This window comes from Misgurnus anguillicaudatus, chromosome 13 (assembly GCF_027580225.2).
Source record: "Misgurnus anguillicaudatus chromosome 13, ASM2758022v2, whole genome shotgun sequence".
Classification (NCBI taxonomy): Eukaryota; Metazoa; Chordata; class Actinopteri; order Cypriniformes; family Cobitidae; genus Misgurnus; species Misgurnus anguillicaudatus.
In genome coordinates this window covers 15,267,757-15,285,108 of record NC_073349.2, presented here as the reverse complement: position 1 = coordinate 15,285,108, position 17,352 = coordinate 15,267,757, and the positions used below count along the sequence as shown (strand labels likewise).

Sequence of the window (17,352 nt, the reverse complement as noted above, 5' to 3'; positions counted from 1 at the left end):
AATGTGAAAAAGATCAACCCAGTAACTTAGTTTTGGTAAACCATTCTCTACAAGCATGTGAAAAAATAGGTCGTTGAAATTTGTTCTCCTTATGATGTCATAAAGAGCTCTTATTATAATAATACCACCCCTCAATCTGCACCACCCAACCACAGCACTGCCATCCAGTGCAGAGAAAAGCATAATTGAGTTTTAATTGCAACAAACCACCATCATTGTGATCAGTGTTTGAATTTCATCAGCTCATTTGCATTCCAAAGGACACACCCAAAACGGGACATTTTTGCACACACCTACAAAGTGGCAACTTTAACATGCTATAATAAATTATTGATATGGTATTTTGAGCAAAAACTTCACATATGCGCTCTGGGGACACCAGAGCTGTATTTGACATCTTAAAAAAGTCTTGAGAAATGTCCCCTTTAAAAAGTTAAGGGGCCATGGATTTTGGTGTCCTCAGAGTACATATGTGAAGTTCTATTGAAGTTTATTATATCATGTTAAAATTGCAACTTTTTAGGTGTGAGCAAAATGTGCCGTTTTTGGCTGTGACCCTTTAAATGCGAATAAGCTGGTCTCTGCACTAAATGGCAGTGCCGTGGTTGGATAGATTAAGGTGCGATACTATCCCCTTTTGACATCACAAGGGGAGCCAAATTTCAATTCCTTTTTTTCATGCTTGCAGAGAATGGTTTACCAAAACAGTTACTGGGTTGTTCTTTATCACATTTTCTAGGTCAATAGAAGCACTGAGGACACAAGTACAGCACTTAAACATGGAAAAAGTCAAATTGTTGTGATATGTCCCTTTTAAGTCTCTTCATGAAACCACGTTTGTCATGTGATCACATGTGAAAGATGTATAATCCTTTATTGTTTATCTATAAGGGAGATTTTGCTTTGCTAAAAAATAGTTTTGTGATGATTTATATGGATCTTTCCTGTTGTCATGGTGACAGGGCAAACCTGTCTCATTTGTAGTAGATCCTTCCCACGTAAATGCTGACCAAGATAGACAGTGGCTCAGACATAGAAACATCAGACCCAATAACCAGAGGAGAGGATCGCACAGCTTAAAATGACCTTGTTCCCTGCTTCCCATCAATATATCCTTGAAAGGGATGAGTCATGCTAATAAATCCATGTAACATAAGCATCTGGAGCTTTTATTCAATGACAACAGAAACAAAGCTTTTCTTCCGTATTTCCGCTTCTGAAATAATTCAGTGTTTTTATATTAGAAGTATGTTCCTCTGTCTCACTCCTTTTTTGTTTCTTTCTTACTCAGCTTCTTCAGTTTGTATTATCTCTGATACAGTTAAAGCCCCTATGAAATCCAGATTAGATGAATATGGCTTCATTTCATTTTGACCTTGAAATCTTACTTGAAATCATACTCATACAGGTTTAGAACAACAAAAGGGTGAGTAAATGATGACAGAATTTTAATTTAAAGGAAAACACCACCATTTTTCAATATTTTACTATGTTCTTACCTCAACTTAGACGAATGAATACATAACTTTCTTTTTTCAATGCGTGCACTTAATCTTTGTACAGCACGACGTGAATGTGTTAGCATTTAGCCTAACCCCATTCATTCTTTAGGATCCAAACAGGGATTAATTAAAGTTGCAGTGTGTAATTTTTAGTAGGATCTTTTGACAGAAATGCAAAATAATATACAAAACTATATTATAAGGGGTGTATAAAGACCTTTCATAATGAACCGTTATGTGTTTATTACCTTAGAACGAGACCTTTTAATCTACACCGAGGGTCCCCTTACATGGAAGTCGCCTTTTTATGCTGCCATTTTTCTACAGAAGCCCTTGACGGACAGTTTTTTTACTAAGGTGTCTCCAACGATGACATGTTTGTCGGGTGGCGGCTACTGTAGCTTATCTATGTGTTTCAAATGATGTTACTGGAAGATCGAAGTGCTTCAAACTAAGTGCTCTTCCGCCATACAATATAGTTCTAATTTTTATCCTCTTAAAAAATCGACACGTTTTACTTACTCGTGTAACTACTCATGTAACAGTCTGGCACAAATGAAGACGAAAGCTATGCTTGCATTTAAATAATAGCACAACAGTCAAAAAATGTAAATAACTTAACATTGAATGACAGAAAAATTATTTAGCAACACTATGCCACGACCGACCCTTTAAAGTGACATGACATTGAATCTGCATCACAAAGCCAGACTAAAGCCAGCTTTGAGACTGTTAAGAGCCTGCAGGAAAACACTCGGTGCCATGAGAGTCCCAGAGAATAGGTGTATGTGTGAGTAAAATTCGAAGGCAAACAGGTAAACTGTCCCGGTAAAAGGGCAGCGACGTAGGCTCCTGCTGTGAAGTGTGAGAGGAGAACAGATGGCAGAAAGGGCAGAAAATAATCGGAGACACAATGAACTTGCTGCTTTTTACCACAATAGCCCAGGCTGTAGCAGACAGTCCTTGTGAAGTGGGTTAGAACAACAGCGGTGTCCCCTACTAAGGAGCGGTTGTTTAGTTTTCACAATTTTAAAAATAGCTAAATCTGGTTTGATGGTTTTAGTTGGTTTAGGTTTTCAAGCTAGACTTTGCTGGTCAACCGGCTGGTTTCTTAGCCTGACGAACTGACAGGTGCCCAAAATATCTCTATAAACAGCTAATAGAGGAGCCTGACCAGTCTGGAGACCAGCTTGTGTTTTATCAATATGTATATGGCCAATCTTTTCATACAACAACATTACAACATCCAGAGCCGGACCAAGGCATAAGCGAACTAAGCAATTGCTTAGGGCCCCCAAGCCACCAGGGGGCCTCCAAGAGCACACGAAATGACATTTTGATATTTAATTTAATTATTATTAGTTTTTTTATATGAATGTCAGCAGTGAACCATTGTGGTAATTATATAATATAATAATATATTATTATACAAGTCAATCAATCGTATTGGTGGCACCAAGGGGCCCCCGCAAAAAAACTCTGCCTAGGGCCCCATAAAGGCTTGGGCCGGCTCTAACAACAACAAATGCATGCAATCACTATTGCTTTTTAAAGATATAAAGGTGTGGACACACTGTTTTGATCTGACACTGTTTATTGTTCAGACAACTAACTCAGGAAACCTTCTTGTGCAATTCAGTGTGAACACCATCATCATTCAATCCAAATGAAAACACACATTTACCTCCAGTATCAAGCGTGCCATGGTAGAGGTTTTTTTCTCTAGACATGCTGCAGGTTATTGTGATAATGAGTAACTGATGTTATTATTGTAAATACAGAGGTACAGTATACCGATTATGATACTGAGGGTATTTAACATTTATATGAATAATTGTACAGCATTCTTTCAGCATCACTATACTGTCTGTACTATAAATTCTCAAGTGGTGCTAAATTTATCTATCCATCCTAATATGTTCCACCTGAAAAGGGACTGTATATAGATCTAGCAATTATGAGTTCATATAAAAACTTTCTGTGCAATATATCACATACTCCTGAAGCTTAAAAAAAGTTTCTTTACTTGCTAAATATTATACGCGCTTTTTAATATTTAGAGCTTTCAAAGGTGCATTATACTGAAAGTTTGGTAATTACTAAAACAGCAGATCTATATGAATATCTAGACGATCATTTTAAGCCAATGAGTATAATTATCGAGTTCTTGAATCTACGTCGAATAGTCCTGGAACACTTCAATTTAATACAGCAGAATTTTCAGCACTGTACACTTTACGGTTTGCGTTGTACTTTTCGTATTCACATTATTACTGTCAGTTATGCGACAAGGCTCACAAATAGTTTTGCACCACTTTGGCAGTCATAAAACAGTTCTAGTAATTGGCAGATCCCCATAGACTCCAACAACTCCATTACAGATGAATGATATGGTGATTTTTGAAGTACTGTAAAAAAAGACTTTCATATTCAGACCACAGTCATTTCTGTCATCTTTGAGTCAATTCAATATTTCTAACCACAGTACTTCAGTATCCAACCATTGAAGTGCTTTGAAAAGTCCTCCAGAATGGTGGTCTATTAAAAGGCAATCTCACAACCTCATTCCATAGGTTTCCCAGTCCTGGTCCTGGATAGCCGTGATGTGCCACAGTTTTGGATCCGGCCTGGGTTTAAAGACCTGACCATCAGGTGACCTCATTCTATCCACCGTAAGAAGTTACAGCACGTTAAGACGTTCATTGAGAGTACCAGGCAGGAGAAAGACCAAGAAGACAATGCGGCAGACCAGAATCAGAAATAGCAATCCTTCTGTCGCTAGTCCACACCAGTTTTTTGCAAGACTGACCCGCAGCTGGTTTAACAGCGTGACACCGGTTACACGCTGTTCTTGTCCGGGAGCTCAGCTTCGGGGGTGCGGGGGAAGTAGACGGTGGTCTTGTGCTCTTCATAGCGGTCAATGTGCTTGAGATGGACAACCATGTGCAGGGCGTAGGCCAACACCAGCAGCAGAATCAGAGAGGTGATCAGGCCCATTAAGATAGCTGGAGTGAAGAAGGTCGCACAGTCGCTAGCTGAAGCAAATTTGTTGGACTGGACGTTAAAGGCTTGGATCTGAAAAGAAAGCGCACAGTAAATAAGATGATTGAAAATCGAATTCTTTATGACAGTGTACTGTATTGTAGAGCAGGTCAATGCTGGACAATGCAGCTTAACGGGACTATCCACTTTTTTTGAAAATAGGCTCATTTTCCAGCTCCCCTAGAGGTAAACCATAGGTTACCATTTGGAATGCATTCAGCTGCATTCATATCTGGGTCTGGTGGTACCACTTTTAGCATAGCTTACCATAATCCATTGAATCTGATTAGACCATTAGCATCACGCTAAAATTAACCAAAGAGTTTCGATATTTTTCCTATTTAAAACTTGACTCTTCTGTAGTTACATCGTGTACTAAGAACAACAGAAATTTAAAGGTAGCGAGGAACTGGTGTAATAATCAAGGACTTTGCTGCCATACCATAGCTGCAGGAGGAGCAATGATATTACGTAGTGCCCGAAAATAGTCCCCTGCTATTGAAAGTTACCAAGGGGACTATTTTCGGGCGCTGCGTAATATCATTGCTTCAAGAAGAGTCAAGTTTTATATAGAAAAAAATATAGAAAATCTTTGGACATTTTAGTGCGATGCTAATGGTTTAATCAGATTCAATGGATTATGCTAAGCTATGCTAAAAGTGGTACTGCCAGACCCGGAGATTGCCTGAATGGATTTCAAAACGGTAAAACTCAGATGTTTAACTCTAGGGAAGCTGAAAAATGAGCCTATTTTAAAAAAAAGTGGAGTGTCCCTTTAAAGTGGTATCAAACTGGTGGCATTTCGGTCCACCCTGCAAAACAACATCCTAAACTGGTCTTAACTGGTCTCCCAACCTGATTAGTCTGGTCTTGTTTAAGAGTGGTTTTGGAGTTTTTGTGTGAGCTAAACCAACCTGGTTTAACAAAACATTATACTGTACTGGGATATTTTTTCTCTTTTAAAAGTAATATGTATGTAAACCTAGAAGTACAGTGTTTTAGAAATATCAAAACTCTTGACAGTACATTTACATTTATGCATATCCAAAGCGACTTACAGTGCATTCAAGTTAATACATTTTCATCAGTACGTGTGTTTTCTGGGTATTGAACCTACAACCGTTAACGCAAATGAGATAGAGGAACAGTAAAGCATGTTTTATGGCAGCTACCTGAAAATCAGTGAAAGTGATGTGCCAGTTTGCCGAGCTGTCAGTGTGCGAGCTGGGCACCAGTAGGGTGTCATATTTCTGTAAGCTGCTGACATGCTGGCAGTGGTAAGAATAGGTGGCGGGGGCATAGACCTCTGTTGCATTGAACGTGGCCTCGTGAGTCCAGTTGTAGTGGATATGAACGCTGTCCAGAGTGAACCAGTTTTGGTTTACCGATTCATAAAACGTGTTGGACATCTGAAGCCTTTAGCGCAGAACACAGACAAAAATAACTCAATTATTGACCAGGTACTATCAGCCTGTGAAATTTTGCTTGCGTAAAGAAGAGTGAAAGAGAGTTCACCTGATTATAAGTCCCTTGATGTCCTCCACATCGCCCAAACGCAAAGATAACCTAGAAGAATGTCATCAGTATTCACAATTACAATATCTATTCATATTTAGCAGTTCATCACATTAACTGTAGACATGTTTCACAAAATTTGACAACCAGTGTTAATTAAAATGTTTTTGTATTTAAAAATGTGCTTTTGCCACTATGATTATTAATAATATCTATATAAATATAAAAATTTTACATCTGTGTAATTCAGGCTAATGGCTCATAATCCAATAATAAAATTAAAAAGCATCAAAGTTTAATTTCTGTCATTGATTTCTCTCTCATTTTAATCTTTGATGTGGCCTTATCTACTTCAATATTAAATATATCAAGATTATATTTTCACAGAATGTTCTTTACATTGTGCAGAATGATTTTATGTTAAAAACAGTAAAAAAAAGACTTTAGCTGGAATTTGACAGACTGAATATACTTGTACAATTGAAATGTAAGTTTTTACGTAAACATACGTGGCCTTCTCCTTGGTACAGACGGAGCCTTTGGTGTCAACTAGTGCATTGGGTCCAAACACTCTCTCTGTGAGGTCCAGGAAAGTGTTGTTCCTGTATCGAATAGCCAGTCTCTTAGCTTTGAAAAGGATGCATATCTTTCCATTGTAAGCCACTGTGAGTGGGGAATAAGGTCCCGAGCTGGTAGACTGAAGTAACTTCCGCTTGGTTCTGGGCTGGGCATGCAGATGCCACCCGTAAGGCTAAAAATAATAACAGGACATGTGCATTATTTATGTGCAAATATTTCTAAAAGATTTTTTTTACTCCTTTTACACCATTTCTAAATCTAAACCTGTGTTATGAGTCTTGTAGGATGCTGGGTGAATTAAGAGATGTTGCTTATAGAAGCCAAGGTCACATTGACTATCAGAGAAAATGCAATACCTGCAGTATTCTTCGGAGTGGATTTTCAGCTGCAGGCGAATAGCTCTCCTCGTGTGAGGCACTTGGACTCTCAACTTGTTCTCTTTCTGCATCACAAAATGTTAAAGTAGGACAATAGGGGTGATGGCATGATGTGTTTTCAGTGACTCACTGTTTTATTTTTAGGAACATGCAAGAAACATAGTTTTTTATTTATTTTTGTGTTATAGAAAAGGTAGAATAGAAAAGATAATAAAATCTGGGTTATTTTCAGACCATCATTGGGTCAAAAAGGACGACCCCATCACGTATGTTGTAATTTAACAGTCGCGGCTCGTGAGTGCTCTTCCGAGGGGTGCAAATTCAAAATATGTGTTTGGAGTGTCATGTGTGTTGCTCGTGTTTTCAAAATATGTGTTTGTTGACTCATGTGAACCATGTGCATTACGTGTTTTGTCAAAACAAGTGCCAACTGCACACGCATCAAAAGCGTTTATGATAAAAGAGATGCTCACGTTCACAAAATACATGCAAGACACTCCCTTAACAGTAAACTCTGATTACGCATTAGATTATGCGAGTATCTGGCAAACTCTTTTATCATAAACCCTTTAGACGCGCCCGCAGCAGGCTCCCACTTTGACAAGACACATGATGCACACAAGATATCTCGACACGCAGAACACATATTTTGAAATTATGAACCACACACATGACGGCCGTCACTGTGATTTAACCTATTGTTGGGTCAAATATAAACATTTTCTGGGTTGATATAAGCCAACATTTGAGTTTGTCCCTTTTTGACCCAACGCTGGGTTGAAAATAACCCAGTGATGTAGACATGAAAGTATTATGGATACATAATACAGTTCACTCCATAGGTATTGGGACAATAGGAAAAAAGAATACTATGGAAGTGAATATGGCTCAGGAACGGTTTGGTTACAAACATTCCTAAAAATAGCTTCCTTGGTGTTTATCAAAACAAAGAAATGTATACAGGTTTGTAACAACATAAGAGTAAGTAAATAATGACAGAATTTTCACTTTTGGGTGAACTATCCATTTAAAAGGTGAATATGAGATAAAAGTACAGAATGTCACATTTTATTTTCCCCTTTTTTAAAGCAACACTATGTAGTTTTTTTTACCTTTAAATAATGTCTCTAAAATTATTTCAGTGATAGAGCAACTTTTAACTGGACAAATTGTACTGTTGCTGCAACCTGAGCAGCCTCCTAGCTGCTACAAGCACACTCTGAAAGTGGCGGTGGAGGGTAGAGCACACAGCCCCGCCCTTCCCCCTGCCTGCAGAAGAGTGTCTGATACCAGGTGCTTTTCAACCACATGGGGGAGCTGTAAGTCATTTTTACATAGAAACTACATAGTGTTGCTTTAATTTACCAACTCAACAGAGCAACACGTTTGAATTTTAATACTTCTAATATAATCAAATATGAGCATATTGATACAATTGTCTCACGAGTGTTAAGTGATAAACTGTGTCCAGATGCATTAATTGTTCACACATGAAAAGCACACTCTAAAAATGGTTGGGTTACTCCCGACCCACATGGGCAAATATTGGACAGAACACGTGCTGGGTTAAAAATGACCCTGTGCTGGGTTAAAAATGACCCAATGTTGGGTTGTTATTATGCATCCATGGGGTATAATAACCCAGCAATTGGGTGAATTTTTAACCCAGCATGTGTTCTGTCCAATATTTACCAATTATAGGTCAAAAATGACCCAGCCATTTTTAGAGTGCAGAAAATGTGTCAGTTTGATCCATTGCTTCCTCAGTTTAAGTCTTGCATTTGGTGACAACACATACATAAGTGAGGATAAAAGGTTGTTTTTCTTTGTTGGTAAAGCATGTAGGTGTTGAAACCTAATCAAATGCTAATAAATTTTAACATTCTGTACTTTTGCCTCATATTCATCTTACACATTTCTTGTCTTGACAGCAAACAGAGCAATTTTGTTTTATACAGTGCCATCCATAAGAATTGGGACAGTAGTGTTATATGAAATGACCAAAGAAAATAAGTTTTGTTTTTAGAAAAAAACATAAATTAATTTGTGCTTAAAACAAGCAAAAAAAATCTGCCAATGGGGTAAGAATAACTTTTTTCTTAAACACTTAATTAAAGAAAAATCAAATAAAAAATGTCTTACCCCATTGGCAGAATTTGTTGCTTGTTTTAAGCACATATTAACTTTTTGCCTAAAAACCAGACTTATTCTCTTAGGTCACTCTGCTCATAAAGAAAACTCTTCTTGATTTAAGAATCTTTTGATATTTGAACTGAAGACGAGACAAAAATACTGAGTAAGAAAGTCATTCTTTGCTGTGTATGTAAAAAGTATAAAACTTATTCTCCACTGACTAAACTGAATTCTTTGTTGACTTGTACTTGCTGCATTGCTGTGGCTTAAACAATGAAAATAATTAAACATGAAGGGTTGGTTTACTAGACAGGGCTTACATAGTCTAAGACTAAAGTCTCACAACTTTTTACAGACTAAATGGATGTTTCAGCTGCCTTAATTTAAAAACATCATACACTGACATATCTTATCAGTGCCATTGTTTTGTCTCAAGATGTGCACCAGTATTGTTTTTTGTAAGGTATTTTTGTAAAAACTACTTTATTTTCCTAAGGCCTAGTCCTGGATTAATCTAAACCATGTAAACTGTCCTCAAAAGTATTATCTTATCCTATAATGCACAGGTAAGAGAAATTACACAAATCATGAGCAGAAGAACTGTTTAAGAAAATGAAATTATATTACAATTAAGCCAGAAATAAATATAAATCAGAAAAAGTAATGCAAGCAAAACTAAAAAAACAATCTATTGTACAAAAATAAATACTGACCTGTTCTAATTCTCACAGCTTGATATGGTGGGACCTCCGAGCTGTGTAAAAGAAAACAAAATAAGGGGTTGAACTCTTTGTGTCACACCGTGGCCTACTTATTAACGTCTTAGACAGATTTCCCATAGATCCACTCAGGCTGATGCAGCAGTGATGCATGACCACACGTCTGACATCTTCAGTCCAGATTAGTGTCTCAGTAGACAAGACATTTAGTCAAATGTCATGATTCTTGAAACGTGCTTAGCACCTCAAGTCCATCAACAAAGTTAAGACCGTAAAAACGGCTTTAATGGCACTTTGAGTTGCGTGTCTCTTGGCCCTCGGTGACCGCATTGAAAACTTTAGGATTATCCTAAGATGAACCGTTTATATGTCTAATCACAAAGGTAATAGGCTTGGCAGACGATCCCATAAACCTTTTTAGAAATCTGTTGTTGCCCTATCTGGCAAGACAGCAGGTAAAAATTCAGAGGGCCTGACATAATGCTCTTCTTCACCCCTTTCATTAATACTTCTTGAATACAGCTATAGTCACATCCCTGCAAATACAGTAGTGTGTAATTTGTCTATGCTTGAAGCTTTATGATGAAGAGATTAAAAAATTCAGCACAACATGCAGACTCGTAGGAAAAATAAACAGATTACCACATGGAGCATTTAAGTTCATTTAGTTCTTTAGCAATATAAACATTGCATCACCATCTGGAGGACATACAGTTTTGACTCAAAAACACTGTAATCCAATTGAGGTGGCAAATGTAGGCATGAAAAGATGCAAAAAGGACATATAAAGCCTTTCACAGCTACCTCCATAAACATTTCATTTCTCACGTCACTTTTTGGTAGCTCTGCTAGGAAAATAAATAAAAGCCAAGCAAATCTGGTCTTCATAGCCCTGCTGAGGAGTGCATGTGTGTGAATGCATGAGTCTCGCCTTTGTTCTAATGCCAGTTTACCGAGGTCAGCAGCTGGGGACTGCGCTACTGTCATTGGTTTTGGACAGACACAGTAGCCTTAGTGATGAAATGAGCATTCGTGTAATGAAAAGCAGAGCTCACGCATTACTGCTGTCATCTCTTTTACAGTATAGATTATAGATTTAAATGTTTTGATATAAGAGATTTGTGATACACCAACACAGTACTCTAAAAACACAACAATTCTTATAAATAGATTTGTGCAATCGTCTTTAATGAGATTACAGCCTTCGGTTTACTTCCACTTGCTTCCTTTCTGGAGCGTCTGTTTTTGTACTGAGCCTGAGAAACTTGAGAAGGGTTGTAAACCACCGAACCTTTTTACTCCTAAGATACATTTCTGGACTAGCCAGAGCCATAATGTTTCAACAGACTGCAATGCTGCATTTATACCTTACAGAACGAATTGTAAGATTTAGATCTGTTTAGGGAGGGTTAGTTGCATGGGCTGTTTACCATCACTGCAGTTTACAGAACTGAACGTTCTTATGGATAAGTAATAAAACACAGGTAACTGCACTTGCTTCTTGAAATGTTATTATAACTTTTGATAATATAAAAAAAGCAATATTTTCGAATCATTTTGTATCCAAACATCAAAATCTATCATAAAGTAATAAAAAATATATAATAAATAAATAAATCCATTAAAATGTGCAAGTTTGCTGATGTTCTTAAAACAAACACTGTGAATGGAAAAAATTCCACTTTTACATTTACTATACAAAAATATATGCTAGAATAATAAAATAGAGTAAGATACATTTGTAATGTATTTGTGAATTTTAAACTTTAAAAATGAACTGTATTTTGTGTGGTCAGCACAAGAAACATCGTCCTCACAACTAGTTACTCATAACTAGTTTTCCATACAGTGATATCAGATGTCAACACTGAGCCAATCTAATGACACACATATACATAAATAAATACATGCATCGAAGCGTTTATTCTATTTCATATGTGCTCTGGCAAAGAAATAGGCACTGAAAAAGTGAACAATACTTTTGTATTCACTATATTTAAAGATGCCCATATAGGAATCTCATTTTATCTCATTCTTACAATGGAGCAGCATCAGTAAACTGACTCCTACAGACAAAACACTGGAAGTGTTCTGCATGCTGTCCCATTGTCACAGCCATGTCTAAATGTCTCAGACTTAAAAGAAAAACTGCACCAAAACAATAAGATATACAAAATCTATAGCTCACATGTAGAAAATTAATTCACGAGTTCCCCAAATTCAATCTTAAACATTATCTTATTAAAGCACAATTTCTAGGTGTCTCTGCCCACTGTAATAGACTGAGACATCAGTGCATCAGCTGCACAGCATCACTGGCCCATTCCCCCTCCTCATGCCAGAGCAGAAAGCGCAGCTCTTACCTCCTGTCCAGGATCGCAGGCACTTGATCGAAGGGCAAACACAGAGAGACAAACACACACAGTAACAACGAAAAAAGCAGGAAAAGCTTGTGTTTAGCCATTGAGACAATCTGACGAGACTGCCAGGGATGAGGTCTGCTTCATAATCTGCTCTGAAAGCACATCCCTAAAACCTGAGCTCTGTGACGGGCAGCCCGGGCAGCCAATCAGGACGCAGAGGGAAGACAATCGTGCGTCACTCGCCTCACATGCTTCATTCTTGCAGCCTTTCTCCACACCCTCTCTCTCTCTTGCTCACTCACTCACTCCTCTACCCCTCCCCTATCTCTATTTCTCCTCTGCATACTCCCTCTCACATACAAACATACAGTAGCTGCTTGCCAGCCTGGAGCAAAAGGATTTATGTGTTTCAACTCCTGTCCAACGAACCCAGTTTTATAAGCACTTGAAATCTGGCAAGGTTGTAATTTAGTTGAAGTTGGGTTTTCAAAGCAGAATAAGAGGTGACATGAGCTAGATTTACATATAGTGACGTTGATAAATGAGATCAAATACAAACACCCCAAATGCTTCACCGACCTTATACAGTAGTGCATTGCATAACACACAAAATTAATTTAAAGCAGTGGGTAAACAAAAATGTTGACAATGTAGACTGTGATCTTGCACTGTCACAACTGACATTTTATGGTTGCATTCTTTGATGATTTAGATTTGGATGTTTTGAATAATTTAGTTCAGTTGTCTGGTTGAGGCATTCAGCAGGTTGGCACACATTACAAAAGCAGGAATGAATGATTTGTGCCTTTATAAACACAGACTAAACTGAAGCCAACATACCATGTCTATAGACAAAGTCTTATTTAGATTTAAAAAACAAATGGCAACGCTAAATGTAAGACAAGTGGGTCATTTTGCCCGTCTAAAATGTGCTTACGGTGTAATAGAAGAGCAAAGTGACAACTGTCAATCTAATCTTTATTGGATAAGACAGACCTGTTTTAACATTTACTTTGGTCTGTGAAATGCAGTGAGGACAAAATGTTGAGGGCATAGGGTGACATCATTGTTTACTTTACAGTTCACAAGATTACAGTTTTTTAATTGAAAATAAAAGTTTATTTTTATACAGGTACATTGGAAACTATTAAATACAAGATGTATACGATCTATTATGATAGCACTGGAAAGACTATTCATTTAACTGATCTTCATCCAACCCATTTAAAAAAACAATAGATAAATAAATTGTAATGCATTTAATGGTTACAGTGGGAATTTTAGTTTTATGACAACTATAATGGCCTCTGTAGGTCCCCATATTGCAAAAAAATATTTGGCCAAAAATATGTTTTAAATATATGCAAACTACATTTTGTAGAAAGTAAAGCTTAATTGAATATATATTTTTTGAATTTGAAAATATATGTAGTTTTAATCTTCATATATTAACATATATTTCAAAATGTATTTTGGGGCAACAAATGCATTTCTTATTTTACAACCCATATGGCAAAAAATATATGTTTCCTGGCCAAAATATAAAGTATAAAATTTATAAAATATCAGTATAAAATGTATAATAATGTGTAAAATATAAAATTATAAGTATATTTTTGCAGTTAAAAATATATTTAATTTTAATCTTTTCAATATTTAGAGGTTTGTAACATGCAACGTTTTTCTTCCAATGCAACGTAAATATAAATGCTTTAAAATAAATTTATTTTTACAAAATATTTCAAAATACAAACATGGGCAAAAAATATATTGGTGAAAAATACATTTTTGTAAATATATTTCAAAATATATTTCAGTACATATATTTTTTGGCCATTTTTTATTTTGAAATATATTAAAAATTATATTTAAATATATATTTATTTATTATTTATTTATTTTTATTTTTTTGCCGTATGGGTCTTTACTCTCTACAGGTAATGTGTTGAATCCTATTGATGGCATGTTATCTAGGAACTAATAAAACACCATTAAATCCTACTGGAATAAGACCTAAAACACCCTACATGAAATGAAATGCATTGCAAATTGTCTTATTATGTGCTGGTCTTGCTGTAAAATCAATTGCCCTTAGGGGACAAAAATAAATAAAAAAAGAAGAAAAAAATGGTAATGGTAAACAGATAATATGGTTTATAATATTGTTTGTAATAGAAACAATTAAGTTTTTTATTGGCTCGTGAACGCCCCAAAACAGCGTTGTTGGTGAATTGCTTCCCCCTAGTGGTGTACAGCATTCATACTGTACACACCTGCATTTATTTACTCATCTTATAGCTCATCATCTAATATAATTTTTACACTTTTTAGTACATTTTAGCATACTGTAATATATTAAAGGAAATACAACACTTTGCTAATGCATACTACAGCATTCTGCCCATTTTTTTTTTATCAAATAAACAATGACCATACAATGCAAGTAATATGTTTTTAAATTAAATCAAGTACTTAAAGAAACAAATACAATAAATGAAGTGTGTCTATTTTATATGAGTAATACATTTTGTATTTTCTTAGTGATTTGCAGTAGGCTTGTTCGACTTCATGTGACGCCGCAAGAACCGACAAGCGGATGACATCAAAATACCGCGAGAGCTATTCGAGAAATCATACGAAGGAGTCTGCTGTCGAATCGCTCTCGCGGTACTGTGATGCCATCCGCCTGTCGGTTTTTGCGGCAATAAATACAGTCAAACAAGTGACTTTAATACCACGCGCTTCTATGGAAACCAAAGTGTTTACGGAAAATGCAAAACTGCAAATTTCTCTCGCGCTAACAGATGTCGTATAGAGCAAATTAACAGCTACGAGAACAGGTAACAATGCAACCTCGTTTGTAACAACTCGTCAAAACCTTTTTTTGGTATGAACAAACATATTTGGCTCGGAGTTTGTTACCCATTTGCGTGCCAACATAAACATTGAGCCTACATAGGCTCGATTTTGAAGCACAGTGTAATATATCTAACCGAATAATTTCTTCCAGTCGACTCGTCATTCAAAATGCCTACCTCATCGGAGGCTTTTAAACCTCATGGGGCGGATGCTCTGAAGAGGTACAAAGCTTTACCTCCTATCCCAAGCATAGAGGTCGACGGTGGGAGGTCAGGGTTTAGCCTTCCCGAGCACAGACAGACCGTGAGGAGAAAACTCCTGCACCACAGGAGGAGCAAAGTGCAACAGCAAGAGATCCAAAGAATGATGTGAGAACTTTATTGTTTTTAAGTTTAATTGTTGATATTATTTCTGTTGACTCTCTATTATTTCATGTAACGTATACGTTATTTATCACTTTAAATGCCGCGTTTTCAACTACAAATATTTATTTTGTTTCCTATGTGGAAAAATGCATAAATAATACTTTTAAAAAAAGAATTAAAATAATTCTGTTTACACTACTTTTAGGAAACTAAACATTTGGGTTAATAAATGCGAGTCTTGCCTTTGTCACAAGATATTGCCTAATAGCACACCATACTGCTGAACACTGTGGTTTCTGCTTCAAATATCATATTAACATGCTGTGTATTATAAAGAGGACACACTGTAATGGTGATATCTGTAATTAGATTTGACAGGGCAATGAAAGCTTACAAAAAGGCAAAGGATGCTGGACCAGTTTCATCCCCTGAACCAGAGCTTCCCTCAACAGTATGAAACCTTTACTTGATCATTTTACATGGTTGTACAGTACCTCAGCATTTAATTTTTAAGCTATAATTCACAAAATAATGAAAAATGTCTCCTAATCAAGGACACAGATTTCTTTCTTCATTTAAACACAATATGTTTTATTTTATTCTTAAAAGGCATATAAATAAAAATCCATCAAAATAATCTAAACAAGTCCATTGGGTTAATAAATATGTTTTAAAGTGAAACGATATGTGTGTGAGAGAAAACATTTCATATTTTGCACTTATTTGGCAAAATTATTATTAAAAAAAAATCTTTTTTAAATCCTATAAGTTCTCGTGTGTCTTGTGACTATTTCAAGTCAAGGCCATAGATTTGGTTTTACTATTAGGGGATTAAAGTGTCATCTGTAAATATGTTTTCATTAATAACATGTTTAAACCACTGGACTTATTATTAGGATGGGTTCATGTCCTTTTCAGATCATTTTAGGAACTATATTTGTGCATAAAGTAACGCATATTTGTATAAAACATAACTTTGTGTTCAACTGAAGAAAGGAAGTCATATACACATGGGATGTCGAACTGTATTTGTTAATGAAGTTTATATTTTTTTGTAGATGATCAGCGAAGAGAGGAAACAATATGTATGTTTTTTCTGTTTTTACCTTAGCTTTAATTATTATTTTTTTATTATGGTTAAATATATATTTCATCTCTCATACTAATATTTTTTATATCTTTACACCTCCCACTTTCCGCCTGTAGATGAACTACTTACGTCTGAAAGAATGCGTTGAGCGAAGTCCTGTCGCACCCTTTCAACAAAAGTGGCTGGATGCCATGTTGGCCCGAGTATCCCCTCAGCTCCGCCAGGGACCCGGCAAACTAGAGCTACTGGAAGAGATATGCAGGGAGGTCAGTGAGAGCTATCTCAGAGTCATGATCAAGCACAGAGGTGAGTCAAAACCACTCCGGGTTTGCTTATTTTTTTTTAAATTATACTTTTTAATCTTTTAAATACAAGGGACATTTTCCAGACGCGTTATTTAAAAATTGTGATGAAAATGTATTCAACTTTAGTTAAATAATTTCAATTTTGTGGTTATTAATGTTTTTCATAGTAAATACTACACTAAAAGATCCACGGTCACCAGACGCAGATCTTGCTGAAGAAAGTAATGCATCTGCAGAGTAAGTGTGTGGGTTCCTACAGACAAGGTTTATTACATTTGTCGAATTATAATAATTTGTGATGACCAAACAGAGCAATACATAAGATTTTGGTTTTGCTTTGTCAGGATTCTAGATTTCTCCTGTCCATGGCATGACAGTTATGTTCAGAGTCGAAAGGAGATAAAGAAGAATCTACACATATTACATCCAGGCATGAAAAGCGTCCTCGATATTTGTTACAGCACATTCTCCAATCTGCTCCTCATTGATCTCTCAAACTGCAG

At 36.3% G+C, this 17,352-nt stretch overlaps 2 protein-coding genes across 3 annotated transcripts in view; one reads left to right on the top strand and one right to left on the bottom strand.

The window, feature by feature from the left end:
- Positions 1 to 3,078: 3,078 nt before the first annotated feature.
- Positions 3,079 to 15,396, bottom strand: atp6ap1lb (ATPase H+ transporting accessory protein 1 like b). 2 transcript variants are annotated; one of them, XM_073875137.1, is made up of 7 exons: positions 15,266 to 15,396; positions 9,862 to 9,902; positions 6,995 to 7,080; positions 6,569 to 6,810; positions 6,060 to 6,110; positions 5,717 to 5,960; positions 3,079 to 4,577 (listed from the first exon to the last, which is right to left on the bottom strand). In XM_073875137.1, exons 1-7 carry the CDS (start codon positions 15,268 to 15,270, stop codon positions 4,341 to 4,343), a joined length of 906 nt encoding a protein of 301 aa, XP_073731238.1. In that variant the 5' UTR covers positions 15,271 to 15,396; the 3' UTR covers positions 3,079 to 4,340. The 2 variants fall into 2 exon arrangements, with proteins under 2 accessions (XP_073731238.1, XP_055044098.1); XM_055188123.2 differs by lacking the exon at positions 15,266 to 15,396 and adding an exon at positions 12,231 to 12,461.
- The window catches only part of dnah12 (dynein, axonemal, heavy chain 12), a 39,016-nt gene continuing 36,627 nt past the window's right edge, over positions 14,964 to 17,352 (top strand). Inside the window, 7 exon segments of the mRNA XM_055188111.2 lie at positions 14,964 to 15,070; positions 15,241 to 15,457; positions 15,824 to 15,905; positions 16,513 to 16,539; positions 16,661 to 16,850; positions 17,017 to 17,086; positions 17,194 to 17,352. Of these exon segments, the coding sequence (XP_055044086.2) occupies positions 15,258 to 15,457; positions 15,824 to 15,905; positions 16,513 to 16,539; positions 16,661 to 16,850; positions 17,017 to 17,086; positions 17,194 to 17,352 (728 nt within the window). The 5' untranslated portion in view covers positions 14,964 to 15,070; positions 15,241 to 15,257.